The 17,615-nt window shown below is 45.5% G+C and overlaps 1 protein-coding gene across 1 annotated transcript in view; it reads right to left on the bottom strand.

Annotated features, from left to right (window-relative positions):
- Positions 1–1,301: 1,301 nt before the first annotated feature.
- LOC115124774 (proteasome activator complex subunit 4B-like) overlaps positions 1,302–17,615 on the bottom strand; it is a 94,941-nt gene continuing 78,627 nt past the window's right edge. The window contains 7 exon segments of the mRNA XM_065013212.1: positions 1,302–3,652; positions 3,818–3,959; positions 4,388–4,521; positions 8,171–8,333; positions 13,266–13,421; positions 16,114–16,242; positions 16,348–16,433. Coding sequence (XP_064869284.1) covers positions 3,825–3,959; positions 4,388–4,521; positions 8,171–8,333; positions 13,266–13,421; positions 16,114–16,242; positions 16,348–16,433 — 803 coding nt within the window. The 3' untranslated portion in view covers positions 1,302–3,652; positions 3,818–3,824.

The following is a 17,615-nucleotide window of genomic DNA, read 5'->3' as shown; positions in this document are numbered from 1 at the left end:
CAGATCTTACCAGGCCTGGATATGTATTTTACATGTCATTTAACCACATATTCGTTTCGGTACTGGTACTCCATGTATGTTATTAACTGTGTATATATTCGTGTCACTATTTCTATTTGATGTTTGTACATCTTTAACATCAGCGCTTGCGGGTACCAGTTACCACCTCGGGCTGTCAACCTCGAGCTTGAACATCTCATTCTAACGGAATCAAAAGGATACGAATCCATTCTCATGGGCGATAAACCGCAACATTATCTAAATGTAGAAGTACATTTAGGTAATATTGGGTTCCAACTCGTTCTAGAATTCCCTCTCTTTGTAGGGTACAGTATCTTTGTACATTGAGACCCTCGATGGATTAAGGTACCCTCTCAACCTGGTAGGCTACGGTTAAACCAGTCAAAGTGCCATCTAATATTGCACAATTAGCACTGCACATCAAAGATGCATGTACTTGATATGAAGGTATAGGAACTGTACCACGGCTGCCCTATAGAGGATACATGTCGCTGTGACTAACTTCAATATGAGCAGTGGTGGAAGTGCCCATTTGTCTATTTTTAATTTGAACCTTTAACTAAGCAAATCGGTTAAGAACAAATTCTTATTTATAATGGACAGCCTACACCAGCCAAACCCGGACGACGCTGGGCTAATTGAGCGCCGCCCTATGGAACTCCCAATCACGGCAGGTTGTGATCCTGCCTGGATTCGAACCTGTAGTGACGCCTCTAGCACTGAGACGCAGTGCCTTAGACCACTGCGCCACTCGGGAGCACGAATGGCATATTTAAGTAAAAGTAGATTCCTTAATTGAAAATTACTCAAAAGTCGCCCAGTAAACTACTTGAGTAAAAGTCTAACAGTATTTGGTTTAACATATACTTCTGTATAAAAAGTAAAAATAATTTCAAATAGCTTAAATTAAGCAAACCATACATGTGATTTATTTGGTGTTAGACAGGGACACACTCCAAGCATTTGTGTTTAGTGAGTCCACCAGATCAGAAGCAGTAGGGATGTTCTCTTGATAAATGTGTGAATTGGTCCATTTTCCTGTCCTGTTAAGAATTCATAATGTAACCAGTACTATTGGGTGTCAGGGAAAATGTACAGAGTAAAATGTACATTATTTTCACTAGGAAGGTAGTGAAGTAAAAGTTGTCAAAAATAGAAATAGTAAAATAAATTCAGATACCCCCAAAAACTACTTAAGTAGTATTTGTACTTAAATACTTTACACCACTGAATAGGAGCCATCCCAGAACCAACCAGCACAAAGACACACATACAAAAAGTTTGTTACAAACAACCCATGAATTTCTTTATTTTCTTCAGAAAACAGTACATCTAAAAATAATCACTGCAGTTTTGGCACTACACTAAACAGGTGTGAGGTACTAAACTGAACCAATGAGACTAGATTTTCAAGTCTTCATGGAAAAGTAAATATTGAACCAAAAATAAATCTCTCACTAGGATTTTTAAAAAGAATGGAGAACAATGTTATATTGATGAGTAGAGGGGAAGGGGTGCGATGCTAAGGTGGTGGACAGGATGTTTGGCTATTCCTTGGGCCCCGTTTCCCAGACACAGATCAAGCCTGGTCCTGGACTAAAAAGCTTTGTTTCAATGGAGACTCCAATTATATCATGCTTTTTAGTCCAGGACCAGGCTTGATCTGTGTCTGGGAAATGAGTCCCTTGGGGTTTTGAGAGGGGTTTAGACATGCCATGATGATTAAAATGTACCCATCCGCTGAAAACCTTGCACATAGCCTTGAGGAATGAACACACACTCACACATTCACTCTGCTACATAGTCATCATTGCCCAAGCGAGAGCAGATTACATCAAATGCTTCGTCACTAACAAGCTGAACAATCTATCTACTCACAAACCAAAAGCTTTCATTACCAGCAACTCTTAAGAATAATAAAATCAGCACTTCAAACAAATAAATAAACCTGTTTGTGCATTTATGTTACATACACATGGTATACACACATAATAAAATATGCATATAGCAGAGATAAACAAAGTACACAAACATCAAGTATGTAAATGTGTGTGCCAGGTTAAAATCTAAGTTATGTCCCAAATGACACTCTATTCCCTATATAGTGCACTACTTTTGATCAGAGCCTTTTGGGCCCTTGTCAAAAGTAGTGCACTAAAAGGAAAAGGGTCCATTTGGGAAACACTCCTAATCTAATGATAATGAACGATCATCTGAACACATACAGACTGTGGCTAAGAACACTTCATTGGAGACCTGGGACAATATGGTTCCTATCCTCTAGAGCAGGGCTCTCCAACCCTGTTTCCTGGAGAGCTACCCTCCTGTAGGTTTTAACTCCAACCCTGTTCCTGGATAGCTACCCTCCTGTAGGTTTTCAATCCAATCCTGTTCCTGGAGAGCTACCCTCCTGTAGGTTTTCAATCCAGCCCTGTTCCTGGGGAGCTAGCCTCCTGTAGGTTTTCAATCCAGCCCTGTTCCTGGGGAGCTAGCCTCCTGTAGGTTTTCACTTCAACCCTGTTCCTGGGGAGCTAGCCTCCTGTAGGTTTTCACTTCAACCCTGTTCCTGGGGAGCTAGCCTCCTGTAGGTTTTCACTCCAACCCCAGTTGTAACTATCTTAACTCAGCTGATCAACCACATCGTTTTTAGAATCAGGTGTGCTAGATTAGGGTCATAGTGAAACCTACAGGACAGCAGCTCCCCAGGAACAGGACTAGAGAGCCTTGCTCTAGTGGGATAATATAGTTAGTTGGTGCAGAGTTGATAACATTGAGGGGCTGTTGTATTGAGAGCAATATTACGGGGGAAAACTAGCTCTGGTCCTAAGGCGTAGTGGTGCACTAATGGGGGAACACGCACTACAACTTGGACCAGCAATCGAGGGAAACCTGCAGGTATCTTCATCAAGCATTCCACACACACACACACACACACACACACACACACACACACACACACACACACACGAGAAGAACAAGATAAATCAACTGTACAGTAATATTACAGTAATATTACAAAGTGCAGATCAATCACCCATGCTATGGTTTATCCTTAAATATTAAGTATAGTAGAAATGTAAATGAGCGCTAAAAACAAATACACAACTCCATCCATTCCATCCACCCATTACGTATGCATATTCCCCCCCTCCCCAAGGTCCTCAGGGTACAGGGTTGTATTCGTTACGGCACAACGTAGCAAAAACCTTTTCCTAAGGAAACATCCAGGTAGTTCCTCCTCGTTTCATTATGTTTGGTGCCTAGTGAAAATGACCCAGGTGTCGTCCGTTGGTCTGGTCAGAGGGCAGGGACCTGAAAGTGAGGCCCGTCTCCCCTCATGCAGGCTCGTCTGTTCTGGAAGTCACACAGCGTCTCAGAGTAGCGCTGCTGATCCAGGATCAGGTCGCCATGTCCATATAATGGTATTCAATACGATCTGAAAGGCAAAACTGATCCTAAATCAGCAATTGTACTCAGACGCTTTGTGAATACGGCCCTGTTCTGTTCAGTTTGAGGCTTTCCCAGACTAATAACAGAGCAAGGAACTGTTGAGTGGCTCAAAGAGGGCATTCAGGGTGTCATTCCTCCGTTTAAGAAAACATTATCTCCATCTGAAAGTTGTACCAGGGCCCTAAAGAGAGACCAAATAGACGGTTTGATTAATGGTTGGTGCCTTGAGGAAGTGCCTTGAAGTTTACAATGTACTGTAACTTGTGTTGGTGAGGTTTCCACCCAAGCATACGTTTGAATTGATCTACAATGAGTCAGCATTTTAGGATGGGAGTGTGTGTCCTACCAGGTATCTAGGCATAGTAGCAGGGAGAGACAAGCAGGTCGGTCAGAACCAGCAGCTGGTCGTCAGTGAACTGCTGTTTGTGTTCCTGCCAGTTGTCATGATGAGTCCGCCGGAAGTTAGACAGGGTCTTCTTCACAGACATCTTCAGGAGAGAGAGAGAGAGAGAGAGAGATTCAGGAGCAAGAGAGATTCAGGAGCGAGAAAGATTCAGGAGCGAGAGAGAGCGAGATTCAGGAGAGAGAGAGAGCGAGATTCAGGAGCGAGAGAGAGCGAGATTCAGGAGCGAGAGAGAGCGAGATTCAGGAGCGAGAGAGAGCGAGATTCAGGAGCGAGAGAGAGCGAGATTCAGGATCGAGAGAGAGCGAGATTCAGGATCGAGAGCGAGCGAGATTCAGGAGCGAGAGAGAGCGAGATTCAGGATCGAGAGAGAGCGAGATTCAGGAGCGAGAGAGAGCGAGATTCAGGAGCGAGAGAGAGCGAGATTCAGGAGCGAGAGAGAGCGAGATTCAGGAGCGAGAGAGAGAGTGACAGAGAGCATGCCATTGAGCTGTGTGTGTTAGTCCTCCTCACCTCAATGGGCTGTGTGTCATTGAGGTGGACACTCAGGTTCATCAGTAGCTGGGGCATCCAGCTGGGAACATCGTAGGGGCTGGACAGGATACAGGCACTCAGACCTAACACTCCAGCATGTCGCCTCACTAGATCTACACACACACACACACACACACACGGGGGGCATTGAAAACTGAGCTATAACATGTTCAGCAAGGTCAAGACAAATGCATTTTAGAAGCCTATCTAACACAACCATGGCAACTGTGTTCCAAGTAAACAATTGACCGTTGGATGTAGACAGCTATGTTCTAATACCCACACTAGTGTGCCACTTAAAATGAAGATGCACTAAATATACAAAAGTATGTGGACACCCCTTCAAATTAGTGGATTTGACTATTTCAGCCTCACCCATTGCTGAAAGGTGTATAAAATCGAGCACACAGCAATGCAATCTCCATAGACAAACATTGCAGTAGAATGGCCTTACTGAAGAGCTCAGTGACTTTCAAAGTGGCACCACCGTCATAGGATGCCACCTTTCCAACAAGTCAGTTCGTCAAATTTCTGCGCTGCTAAGCCTAATCACGCAACAGTGCCCGACCTCACTAATGCTCGTAGCTGAACGGAAGCAAGTCCCAGCAGCAATGTTCCAACATCTAGTGGAAAACCTTCCCAGAAGAGTGGAGGCTGTTATAGTAGCAAAGGGGGGACCAACTCTATATTAATGCCCATGGTTTTGGAATGAGATGTTCGAAGAGCACGTGTCCACATACTTTTGGTTATGTAGTGGCCGTTTTAAGTGGTATTTAGTGTGGACCGAGTAACAGAGCCCGTATGTAGTGCGGACAGAGTAACAGAGCCAGTACGTAGTGCGGACAGAGTAACAGAGCCAGTACGTAGTGCGGACAGAGTAACAGAGCCAGTACGTAGTGCGGACAGAGTAACAGAGCCAGTACGTAGTGCGGACAGAGTAACAGAGCCAGTACGTAGTGCGGACAGAGTAACAGAGCCAGTATGTAGTGCGGACAGAGTAACAGAGCCAGTATGTAGTGCGGACAGAGTAACAGAGCCCGTATGTAGTGCGGACAGAGTAACAGAGCCAGTATGTAGTGCGGACAGAGTAACAGAGCCAGTATGTAGTGCGGACAGAGTAACAGAGCCCGTATGTAGTGCGGACAGAGTAACAGAGCCAGTATGTAGTGCGGACAGAGTAACAGAGCCAGTATGTAGTGTGGACAGAGTAACAGAGCCAGTATGTAGTGTGGACAGGACAGAGCCAGTATGTAGTGTGGACAGAGTAACAGAGCCTGTATGTAGTGTGGACAGGTAACAGAGCCTGTATGTAGTGTGGACAGAGTAACAGAGCCAGTATGTAGTGTGGACAGAGTAACAGAGCCTGTATGTAGTGTGGACAGAGTAACAGAGCCAGTATGTAGTGTGGACAGAGTAACAGAGCCAGTATGTAGTGTGGACAGAGTAACAGAGCCAGTATGTAGTGTGGACAGAGTAACAGAGCCAGTATGTAGTGTGGACAGAGTAACAGAGCCAGTATGTAGTGTGGACAGAGTAACAGAGCCTGTATGTAGTGTGGACAGAGTAACAGAGCCTGTATGTAGTGTGGACAGAGTAACAGAGCCAGTATGTAGTGTGGACAGAGTAACAGAGCCAGTATGTAGTGTGGACAGAGTAACAGAGCCAGTATGTAGTGTGGACAGAGTAACAGAGCCAGTATGTAGTGTGGACAGAGTAACAGAGCCAGTATGTAGTGTGGACAGAGTAACAGAGCCTGTATGTAGTGTGGACAGAGTAACAGAGCCTGTATGTAGTGTGGACAGAGTAACAGAGCCTGTATGTAGTGTGGACAGAGTAACAGAGCCTGTATGTAGTGTGGACAGAGTAACAGAGCCAGTATGTAGTGTGGACAGAGTAACAGAGCCAGTATGTAGTGTGGACAGAGTAACAGAGCCAGTATGTAGTGCGGACAGAGTAACAGAGCCCGTATGTAGTGCGGACAGAGTAACAGAGCCAGTATGTAGAGCGGACAGAGTAACAGAGCCAGTATGTAGTGCGGACAGAGTAACAGAGCCAGTATGTAGTGCGGACAGAGTAACAGAGCCAGTATGTAGTGTGGACAGAGTAACAGAGCCTGTATGTAGTGTGGACAGAGTAACAGAGCCTGTATGTAGTGTGGACAGTGTAACAGAGCCTGTATGTAGTGTGGACTAGAGTATTAACATTAGAGGTCGACCGATGATGATTTTTCAACGCCGATACCGATTTTTGGAGGACCAAAAAAGAAGATACCGATAGAAATCAGCAAATTATTATATATATATTTGTATTAATGACAATTACAACAATACTGAATGAACACTTATTTGAACTTAATATAATACATCAATAAAATTAATTTAGTCTCAAGTAGATAATGAAACATGTTCCATTTAGTTTAAATAATGTAAAAACAAAGTGTTGGAGAAGTAAAAGTGCAATATGTGCCATGTAAAAAAAGCTAACATTTCAGTTCCTTGCTCAGAACATGAGAACATATGAAAGCTGGTGGTTCATTTTAACATGAGTCTTCAATATTCCCAGTTAAGAAGTTTTAGGTTTTTAGTTATTATAGGAATTATAGGACTATTTCTATACCATTTGTATTTCATATACCTTTGACTATTGGATGTTCTTAAAGGCACTATAGTTTTGCCAGTCTAATCTCAGGAGTTGATAGGCTTGAAGTTATAAACAGCGCAATGCTTGAAGCACAGCGAAGAGCTGCTGGCAAACGCAGGAAAGTGCTGTTTGAATGAATGTTTACAAGCCTGCTGCTGCCTACCACTGCTCAGTCAGACTGCTCTATCAAATATCAAATCATAGACTTAATTATAATATAATACCACACAGAAATACGAACCTTTGGACATTAAAATGGTCAAATCCGGAAACTATCATTTCGAAAACAAAACGTTTATTCTTTCAGTGAAATACATAACCGGTCCATATTTTATCTAACGGATGGCAACCCTAAGTCTAAATATTCTTGTTACATTGCACAACCTTCAATGTTATGTCATAATTATGTTCAATTCTGGGAAATTAATTACAGCCTGTGTTAGGAAGAAATGGTCTTCACACAGTTCACAACGAGCCAGGCGGCCCAAACTGCTGCATATACCCTGACTCTGTTGCAAGAGAAGTGACATCATTTACCTAGTTAAAATAAATTCATGTTAGCAGGCATATTAACTAAATATGCAGGTTTAAAAATATATAGTTGAGTATGATTTTAAGAAAGGCATTGATGTTTATGGTTAGGTACATTGGTGCAACGACAGTGCTTTTTTCACAAATGCGCTTGTTACATCATCACCCGTTTGGCGAAGTAGGCTGTGATTCGATGAGAAATTAACAGGCACCGCATCGATTATATGCAACGCAGGACACACTAGATAAACTAGTAATATCATCAATCATGTGTAGTTATAACTAGTGATTATGTTAAGATTTATTGTTTTTTATAAGATAAGGTTAATGCTATCTAGCAACTTACCTTGGCTCCTTGCTGCACTCCCGTAACAGGTGGTCAGCCTGCCACGCAGTCTCCTCGTGGAGTGGAATGTAATCGGCCCTGATCGGTGTCCAAAAACGCAGATTACCGATCGCTATGAAAACTTGAAATTGGCCCTAATTAAATCATCCATTCCGATAAATCGGTCGACCTCTAATTAACATGTTTGTCACTTAGCAGACACTGTTATCCAGAGCGACTTATAGGTCTAATTTGCTCATGGCTACCTCCAGAGGGGATGGTGTCCACCACGGAGCCCAGCTCCCTCTTCCTCTTCTTGGGTAGGCGGGTCTTACAGAGGGCCTCGAAGTGGCTCTGCATGGGGCCCTCTATGGACAGGAAGTTACACTGAAGGAAACCGCTCAGAGTGGTGGCAGCCATCTCCCTCACCTGGGGGAGAGAAGGAAAGAGATGTGATATGTGGATCTGGCTGATCCATTATGTACTGACTAGATCTGCTCAACAGACAGAAGCTCCATCTAAACTCTCCTCCTCCTCAAAATGCAGTGAATGGCTGAGGAGCGAGACCATTGTTGGACATTGTCCTCCAATACTCTTGAGAAGTAGGAAGAGATGAATCACTGAAAGCTTAATTAAGATGGAGCCAGAGAGAACAGGGAGAGCAGAAAGAGAGAGCGAGCGAGTGAGAGCAGGCGGGAAGAGAGAGAGCGAGCAGGGAGAGCGAGCAAGCAGGGAGAGAGAGAGCGAGGAGGGAGAGAGAGAGCGAGGAGAGAGAGAGAGAGCGAGGAGAGAGAGAGAGAGGAGGGAGAGGGAGGGAGTGAGCAGGGAGAGAGAGAGCGAGCAGGGAGAGGGATGGACTGAGCAGGGAGAGAGAGAGCGAGCAGGGAGAGCGAGCGAGCAGGGAGAGCGAGCAGGCAGGGAGAGGGGGAGAGAGAGCGAGCAGGGGAGAGAGTAGGGAGAGGGGGAGAGGGAGCGAGCAGGGAGAGGGGAGAGAGGAGGGAGCAAGCAGGAGAGAGCAGGGAGAGAGAGTGAGCGGGGAGAGCGAGCGAGCAGGGGAGGGGGAGAGGGAGCGAGCAGGGAGAGGGGGAGACGGAGCGAGCGAGCGAGCAGGGAGAGAGAGAGCGGGCGGAGAGGGAGAGAGGGTGCGAGCGAGCGGGGAGAGGGTGCGAGCGAGCGGGGAAAGGGAGCGAACAGGGAGAGAGGAGGGAGATAGCGAGCGAACAGGGAGAGGGAGCGAGCGAACAGGGAGAGGGAGCGAGCGAGCGAACAGGGAGAGGGAGGGAGCGAATAGAGAGAGGGAGGGAGCGAGCGAACAGGGAGAGGGAGGGAGCGGGCGAACAGGGAGAGGGAGCGAGCGGGCGAACAGGGAGAGGGAGCGAGCGGGCGAACAGGGAGAGGGAGCGAGCGGGCGAACAGGGAGAGGGAGCGAGCGGGCGAACAGGGAGAGAGAGAGATCCACAAAGAATTCGAAAACAAATCCAATTTTGATAAACTCCCATATCTACTGGGTGAAATTCCACAGTGTGCCATCACAGCAGCAAGATTTGTGACCTGTTGCCACGAGAAAAGGGCAACCAGTGAAGAACAAACACCATTGTAAATACAACCCATATTTATGCTTATTTATTGTACATTGTTAAAACACTGTATATATATATATATATGACATTTGTAATGTCTTTATTGTTTTGAAACTTCTGTATGTGTAATGTTTACTGTTAATTTTTATTGTTTATTTCACTTTATATATGATCTACCTCACTTGCTTTGGTAATGTTAACACGTTTCCCATGCCAATAAAGCCCCTTGAATTGAATTGAGAGAGAGAACAGTGAGAGAGAACAGTGAGAGAGAACAGTGAGAGAGAGAGAGAACAGTGAGAGAGAAATAGAGAGAACAGTGAGAGAGAGAAATAGAGAGAACAGTGAGAGAGAGAAATAGAGAGAACAGTGAGAGAACAGTGAGAGAGAGAAAGAGAACAGTGAGAGAGAAAGAGAGAGAACAGTGAGAGAGAAAGAGTGTGAGAGAGAGAACAGTGAGAGAGAGAAAGAGAGAGAACAGTGAGAGAGAAAGAGTGAGAGAGAGAGAACAGTGAGAGAGAAAGAGAGAACAGTGAGAGAGAGCAGAAAGAAAGAACAGGGAGTGTAGATTTCACCGATTGACTCAGTCTCACCCTTGAGAGCACAAAGCAAAGGCTCAGGTTCTGTAGCTAGGCTACGTACTGTACAGTGGACTGGGGAGGAAGAAACACCTACATCTGCAGTCAATAATTATGAAGAAATAACAGCTCCTACACACACAAGTTGGGCGATATGGACAAAAAGTTTACAACACTAATGTGGCCCACAGTTATTTTTTTTTTTACCCTTAAAGCTACTCATTTGAATGCTATCAGTTTTCCCATTAAGAATCACCAAACATGTACTTCAAACTTCACATTTCTCTAGTAGGGTCCACAGCTATCCGTCTTTCCTGTATCAACACGGTGCTCTGCTCCCGTATATATATACGTACATATACACATATATACACACACATATATATATCTTTCCTGTATCAACACCGTGCTCTGCTCCCGTCCCCCAACACATTCCACAACTATCTATATGATCTAGGTCATCTATATATATATATATATAGAGGGCAGGTGAGACTATACATAGAGGGCAGGTCATTAGACTAGGTCATTAGACTGGAGGGCAGGTCATTAGACTAGAGGGCAGGTCATTAGACTAGAGGGCAGGTCATTAGACTAGAGGGCAGGTCATTAGACTAGAGGGCAGGTCATTAGACTAGAGGGCAGGTCATTAGACTAGGTCATTAGACTAGAGGGCAGGTCATTAGACTAGAGGGCAGGTCATTAGACTAGGTCATTAGACTAGAGGGCAGGTCATTAGACTAGAGGGCAGGTCATTAGACTAGAGGGCAGGTCATTAGACTAGAAGGCAGGTGATTAGACTAGAAGGCAGGTGATTAGACTAGAGGGCAGGTCATTAGACTAGAGGGCAGGTCATTAGACTAGAGGGCAGGTCATTAGACTAGAGGACAGGTCATTAGACTAGAGGGCAGGTCATTAGACTAGAGGGCAGGTGAGTAGACTAGGTCATTAGACTAGAGGGCAGGTCATTAGACTAGAGGGCAGGTCATTAGACTAGAGGGCAGGTCATTAGACTAGAGGGCAGGTCATTAGACTAGAGGACAGGTCATTAGACTAGAGGACAGGTCATTAGACTAGAGGACAGGTCATTAGACTAGAGGACAAGTCATTAGACTAGAGGACAGGTCATTAGACTAGAGGACGGGTCATTAGACTAGAAGACAGGTCATTAGACTAGAGGGCGGGTCATTAGACTAGAGGACGGGTCATTAGACTAGAGGGCGGGTCATTAGACTAGAGGACGGGTCATTAGACTAGAAGGCAGGTGATTAGACTAGAGGGCAGGTCATTAGACTAGAGGGCAGGTCATTAGACTAGAGGGCAGGTCATTAGACTAGAGGACAGGTCATTAGACTAGAGGGCAGGTCATTAGACTAGAAGGCAGGTGATTAGACTAGAGGGCAGGTCATTAGACTAGAGGGCAGGTGATTAGACTAGAGGACAGGTCATTAGACTAGAGGACAGGTCATTATACTAGAGGACAGGTCATTAGACTAGAGGACAGGTCATTAGACTAGAGGGCAGGTCATTAGACTAGAGGACAGGTCATTAGACTAGAGGGCAGGTCATTAGACTAGAGGGCAGGTCATTAGACTAGAGGACAGGTCATTAGACTAGAGGGCAGGTCATTAGACTAGAGGGCAGGTCATTAGACTAGAGGGCAGGTCATTAGACTAGAGGGCAGGTCATTAGACTAGAGGACAGGTCATTAGACTAGAGGGCAGGTCATTAGACTAGAGGACAGGTCATTAGACTAGAGGACAGGTCATTAGACTAGAGGGCAGGTCATTAGACTAGAGGGCAGGTCATTAGACTAGAGGACAGGTCATTATTTTGTCTAAGGGAGGTCACAGAAGAGGGCAGGTCATTAGCAACAGAATAATCCTGCCATCTGTGGTTTCATTAGACTAGAGGAGAGGTCATTAGACTAGAGGGCTGGTCATTAGACTAGAAGGCAGGTGATTAGACTAGAGGGCAGGTCATTAGACTAGAGGGCAGGTGATTAGACTAGAGGACAGGTCATTAGACTAGAGTCTTCTTCAATGGTCATTAACTCCAGAGGACTAGGTCATTAGACTTCAAGGACAGGTCATCCAGACTAACTAGGGCATTCTGGTCATTAGACTAGAGGACAGGTCATTACCACTAGTCTTCTTCATTATACTAGAGGACAGGTCATTATTCTGTCTTCTTCAAGGTCATTAGTAACCTCCAGAGGGCAGGTCATTAGACTAGAGGACAGGTCATTAGACTAGAGGACAAGTGTACTGGGGTATTTTGTCTGAAAAGAAATACAGAAGAGGCAACATCACCATCCCCATAGCAACAGAATACTCCTGCCATCTGTGGTTTCCATAGCAACAAGGGGGAGAATAAGGAGGAAGAGTGCTGGAAGACAGGGCCTGTGATCACACACACACACACCCCATTATGACTTCTTCAATGTGATCTGTAACCTCCAGACCTACCTATCTACCATTATGACTTATTCAATGTGATCTGTAACCTCCAGACCTACCTATCTACCATTATGTCTTATTCAATGTGATCTGTAACCTCCAGACCTAACTATCTACCATTCTGTCTTCTTCAATGTGATCTGTAACCTCCAGACCTAACTATCTACCATTCTGTCTTCTTCAATGTGATCTGTAACCTCCAGACCTAACTATCTACCATTCTGTCTTCTTCAGTCATGACACCACCTGTCCTTCAGTCTGTTGTGTACTATGATCATCCTCTCAAATGTATTTATAAAATGCTTTTTACATCAGCAGATGTGACTAAGTGCAAAAAACAGAAGGAACAACTACCTAGAAAGGCAAGAACCTAGGAAGAAACCTAGAGAGGAACCAGGCTCTGAGGGGTGGCCAGTCCTCTTCTGGTTGTGCCGGTGGAGATAAGAGTACATGGCGATGAAGGCCAGATTGTTCTTCAAGATGTTCAAATATTCATAGATGACCAGCAGGGTGAAATAATAATCACAGTGGTTGTAGAGGGTGGAACAGTTCATCAGCTCAGGAGTAAATATCAGTTGGCTTTTCATAGCTGAGCATTCAGAGGTCGAGACAGCGGGGAGCGAGAGAGAAAGGGTCGAAAACAGCATGTCCAGGATAGACACCTATATATATATAGATACAGGATATATATGTGTGTGTGTGTGTGTGTGTATATGTGTGTGTGTGTGTATGTGTGTGCGTTACCTCCAGCTGCTCGTCCTCCAGCAGGCGTATGACCAGTGCTCTGACGTCGTTGACAGCTCCCTGGTCGCTCATAAAGGTGAACAGGTTGTAGAAGACCATGATCTGTAGGTACGTCAGCACCGTGTAGCGAGCATGCCACGAACTGCTACCCGCTATCTGGAATATAACGGAACTATGTTAATATCATGACGGTAATGATCTGTAGGTACGTCAGCACCGTGTAGCGAGCATGCCACGAACTGCTACCCGCTATCTGGAATATAACGGAACTATGTTAATATCATGACGGTAATGATCTGTAGGTACGTCAGCACCGTGTAGCGAGCATGCCACGAACTGCTACCCGCTATCTGGAATATAACGGAACTATGTTAATATCATGACAGTAATGATCTGTAGGTACGTCAGCACCGTGTAGCGAGCATGCCAGGAACTGCTACCCGCTATCTGGAATATAACGGAACTATGTTAATATCACGACAGTAATGATCTGTAGGGACGTCAGCACCGTGTAGCGAGCATGCCACGAACTGCTGTAACATAATCCAGCATGTACCACAAACTACTGTACCACCATCCAGCATGTACCACAAACCACGGTAGCATAATCCAGCATGTACCACAAACTATGGTAACATAATCTGGCATGTACCACAAACTACTGTACCACCATCCAGAATGTACCACAAACTACTGTAACACCATCCATCGTGTACCACAAACTACTGTAACATACTCCGGCATGTACCACAAACTACTGTAACATAATCCAGCATGTACCACAAACTACTGTAACACCATCCATCATGTACCAGACTACTGTAACACCATCCAGCATGTACCACAAACTACACTAACATAATCCCAAGAAAACACCATCCAGCGTGTACCACAAACTACTGTAACATAATCCCAAGAGAACACCATCCAGCGTGTACCACAAACTACTGTAACATAATCCCAAGAGAGCACCATCCAGCGTGTACCACAAACTACTGTAACATAATCCCAAGAGAACACCATCCAGCGTGTACCACAAACTACAGTAACATAATCCCAAGAGAACACCATCCAGCGTGTACCACAAACTACAGTAACATAATCCCAAGAGAACACCATCCAGCGTGTACCACAAACTACTGTAACATAGTCCCAAGAGAACACCATCCAGCGTGTACCACAAACTACAGTAACATAATCCCAAGAAAACACCATCCAGCGTGTACCACAAACTACTGTAACATAGTCCCAAGAGAACACCATCCAGCGTGTACCACAAACTACAGTAACACCATCCAGCATGTACCACAAACTACTGTAACATAGTCCCAAGAGAACACCATCCAGCGTGTACCACAAACTACAGTAACATAATCCCAAGAGAACACCATCCAGCGTGTACCACAAACTAAAGTAACACCATCCAGCGTGTACCACAAACTACAGTAACATAATCCCAAGAGAACACCATCCAGCGTGTACCACAAACTACAGTAACATAATCCAAAGAGAACACCATCCAGCGTGTACCACAAACTACTGTAACATAGTCCCAAGAGAACACCATCCAGCGTGTACCACAAACTACAGTAACATAATCCCAAGAGAACACCATCCAGCGTGTACCACAAACTACTGTAACATAATCCCAAGAGAACACCATCCAGCGTGTACCACAAACTACAGTAACACCATCCAGCGTGTACCACAAACTACAGTAACATAATCCCAAGAGAACACCATCCAGCGTGTACCACAAACTACAGTAACATAATCCCAAGAGAACACCATCCAGCGTGTACCACAAACTACAGTAACATAATCCAAAGAGAACACCATCCAGCGTGTACCACAAACTACTGTAACATAGTCCCAAGAGAACACCATCCAGCGTGTACCACAAACTACAGTAACATAATCCCAAGAGAACACCATCCAGCGTGTACCACAAACTACTGTAACATAGTCCCAAGAGAGCACCATCCAGCGTGTACCACAAACTACTGTAACATAGTCCCAAGAGAACACCATCCAGCGTGTACCACAAACTACTGTAACATAATCCCAAGAGAACACCATCCAGCGTGTGCCACAAACTACTGTAACACCATCCAGCGTGTGCCACAAACTACAGTAACACCATCCAGCGTGTACCACAAACTACTGTAACATAATCCCAAGAGAACACCATCCAGCGTGTACCACAAACTACTGTAACATAATCCCAAGAGAACACCATCCAGCATGTACCACAAACTACTGTAACATAATCCCAAGAGAACACCATCCAGCGTGTACCACCAACTACAGTAACATAATCACAAGAGAACACCATCCAGCATGTACCACAAACTACTGTAACATAATCCCAAGAGAACACCATCCAGCGTGTACCACAAACTACAGTAACATAATCCCAAGAGAACACCATCCAGCGTGTACCACAAACTACAGTAACATAATCCCAAGAGAACACCATCCAGCATGTACCACAAACTACTATAACATAATCCCAAGAGAACACCATCCAGCGTGTACCACAAACTACAGTAACATAATCCCAAGAGAACACCATCCAGCGTGTACCACAAACTACTGTAACATAATCCCAAGAGAACACCATCCAGCGTGTACCACAAACTACTGTAACATAGTCCCAAGAGAACACCATCCAGCGTGTACCACAAACCTTACAGTAACTTCTAACAAACATTTTGCAGAGGCTCAGAGAGTTGTTAGAACCAGAGTCTTGACATGTTTTTTAACCCTTTTCTCTTTGGAGATTGCAGTGAATGGAGAAAGTGGTTGTAGATGAGTCTGGCCTGTTTTTGTGTGTGTGTGTACACACCTCTTGCAGGGCCAGCAGGACCAGTGGTATCTGCTCTGTGTAGAGTAGTCCCTGGGACATCAGAGACAGACAGGTCTTTGCATCCCTCTTCAGCTCATCATAACTGTCATCATTCTCCACCGGAGCGATCTACAAGAGGAGACAGATGAGGGTTGTTAGCATTCAGCCAGAGGATGATAGACCTCCCATCAGTCTGGTTCCTCTCAAGGTTTCTTCCTTCCTTGACCCACCTACCTTGAACAGCAGGGGTAGCAACTGGAGCTGCTCTGGAACGGCCGTGGAGAAGGAGCGTCCAGCACTGGCCATCAGCCACTTGAGTACTGGAAACACATACATAACCTTTTTACATCGTATGCTCTGACGAAGGTCTTCATAACTAAACGTTTGGCACATTGAATTACTGAAATCTGCATCGTGCAGTGATCCAGTGAGCCAGGACTCTTCTCTCTTGGCTTTACACCTGGGTTTATTAACTCCATCAACTCTATCCCTGACCTGTCTTCAGTAGTTTGACGGACTGGGTTAGGGGTCATACCTGGGTTAGGGGTCATACTGGTCTTTAGTAGTTTGATGGCCTGGATTAGGGGTCGTACCGGCCTTTTGTAGTTTGATGGGTTAGGGGTCACCACAGATAACACTGCTACTCCTACTGTTCTCTCTTCGTCCGCCCACGTGTTCTCGCACACCCCGAGAGCTTCTGGTCAGCGGGGTGGTGGCACCGGGATCCTCATCTCTCCCAAGTGGTCATTCTCTCTTTCTCCCCTTACCCATCTGTCTATCGCCTCCTTTGAATTCCATGCTGTCACAGTTACCAGCCCTTTCAAGCTTAACATCCTTATCATTTATCGCCCTCCAGGTTCCCTGGGAGAGTTCATCAATGAGCTTGATGCCTTGATAAGCTCCTTTCCTGAGGACGGCTCACCTCTCTCAGTTCTGGGCGACTTTAACCTCCCCACGTCTACCTTTGACTCATTCCTCTCTGCCTCCTTCTTTCCACTCCTCTCCTCTTTTGACCTCACCCTCTCACCTTCCCCCTACTCACAAGGCAGGCAATACGCTCGACCTCATCTTTACTAGATGCTGTTCTTCCACTAACCTCATTGCAACTCCCCTCCAAGTCTCCGACCACTACCTTGTATCCTTTTCCCTCTCGCTCTCATCCAACACTTCCCACACTGCCCCTACTCGGATGGTATCGCGCCGTCCCAACCTTCGCTCTCTCTCCCCGCTACTCTCTCCTCTTCCATCCTATCATCTCTTCCCTCTGCTCAAACCTTCTCCAACCTATCTCCTGATTCTGCCTCCTCAACCCTCCTCTCCTCCCTTTCTGCATCCCTTGACTCTCTATGTCCCCTATCCTCCAGGCCGGCTCGGTCCTCCCCTCCCGCTCCGTGGCTCGACGACTCATTGCGAGCTCACAGAACAGGGCTCCGGGCAGCCGAGCGGAAATGGAGGAAAACTCGCCTCCCTGCGGACCTGGCATCCTTTCACTCCCTCCTCTC

This window comes from Oncorhynchus nerka, linkage group LG28 (genome assembly GCF_034236695.1).
Source record: "Oncorhynchus nerka isolate Pitt River linkage group LG28, Oner_Uvic_2.0, whole genome shotgun sequence".
Lineage (NCBI taxonomy): Eukaryota > Metazoa > Chordata > Actinopteri > Salmoniformes > Salmonidae > Oncorhynchus > Oncorhynchus nerka.
This window is presented reverse-complemented; position numbering and strand designations above follow the sequence as displayed.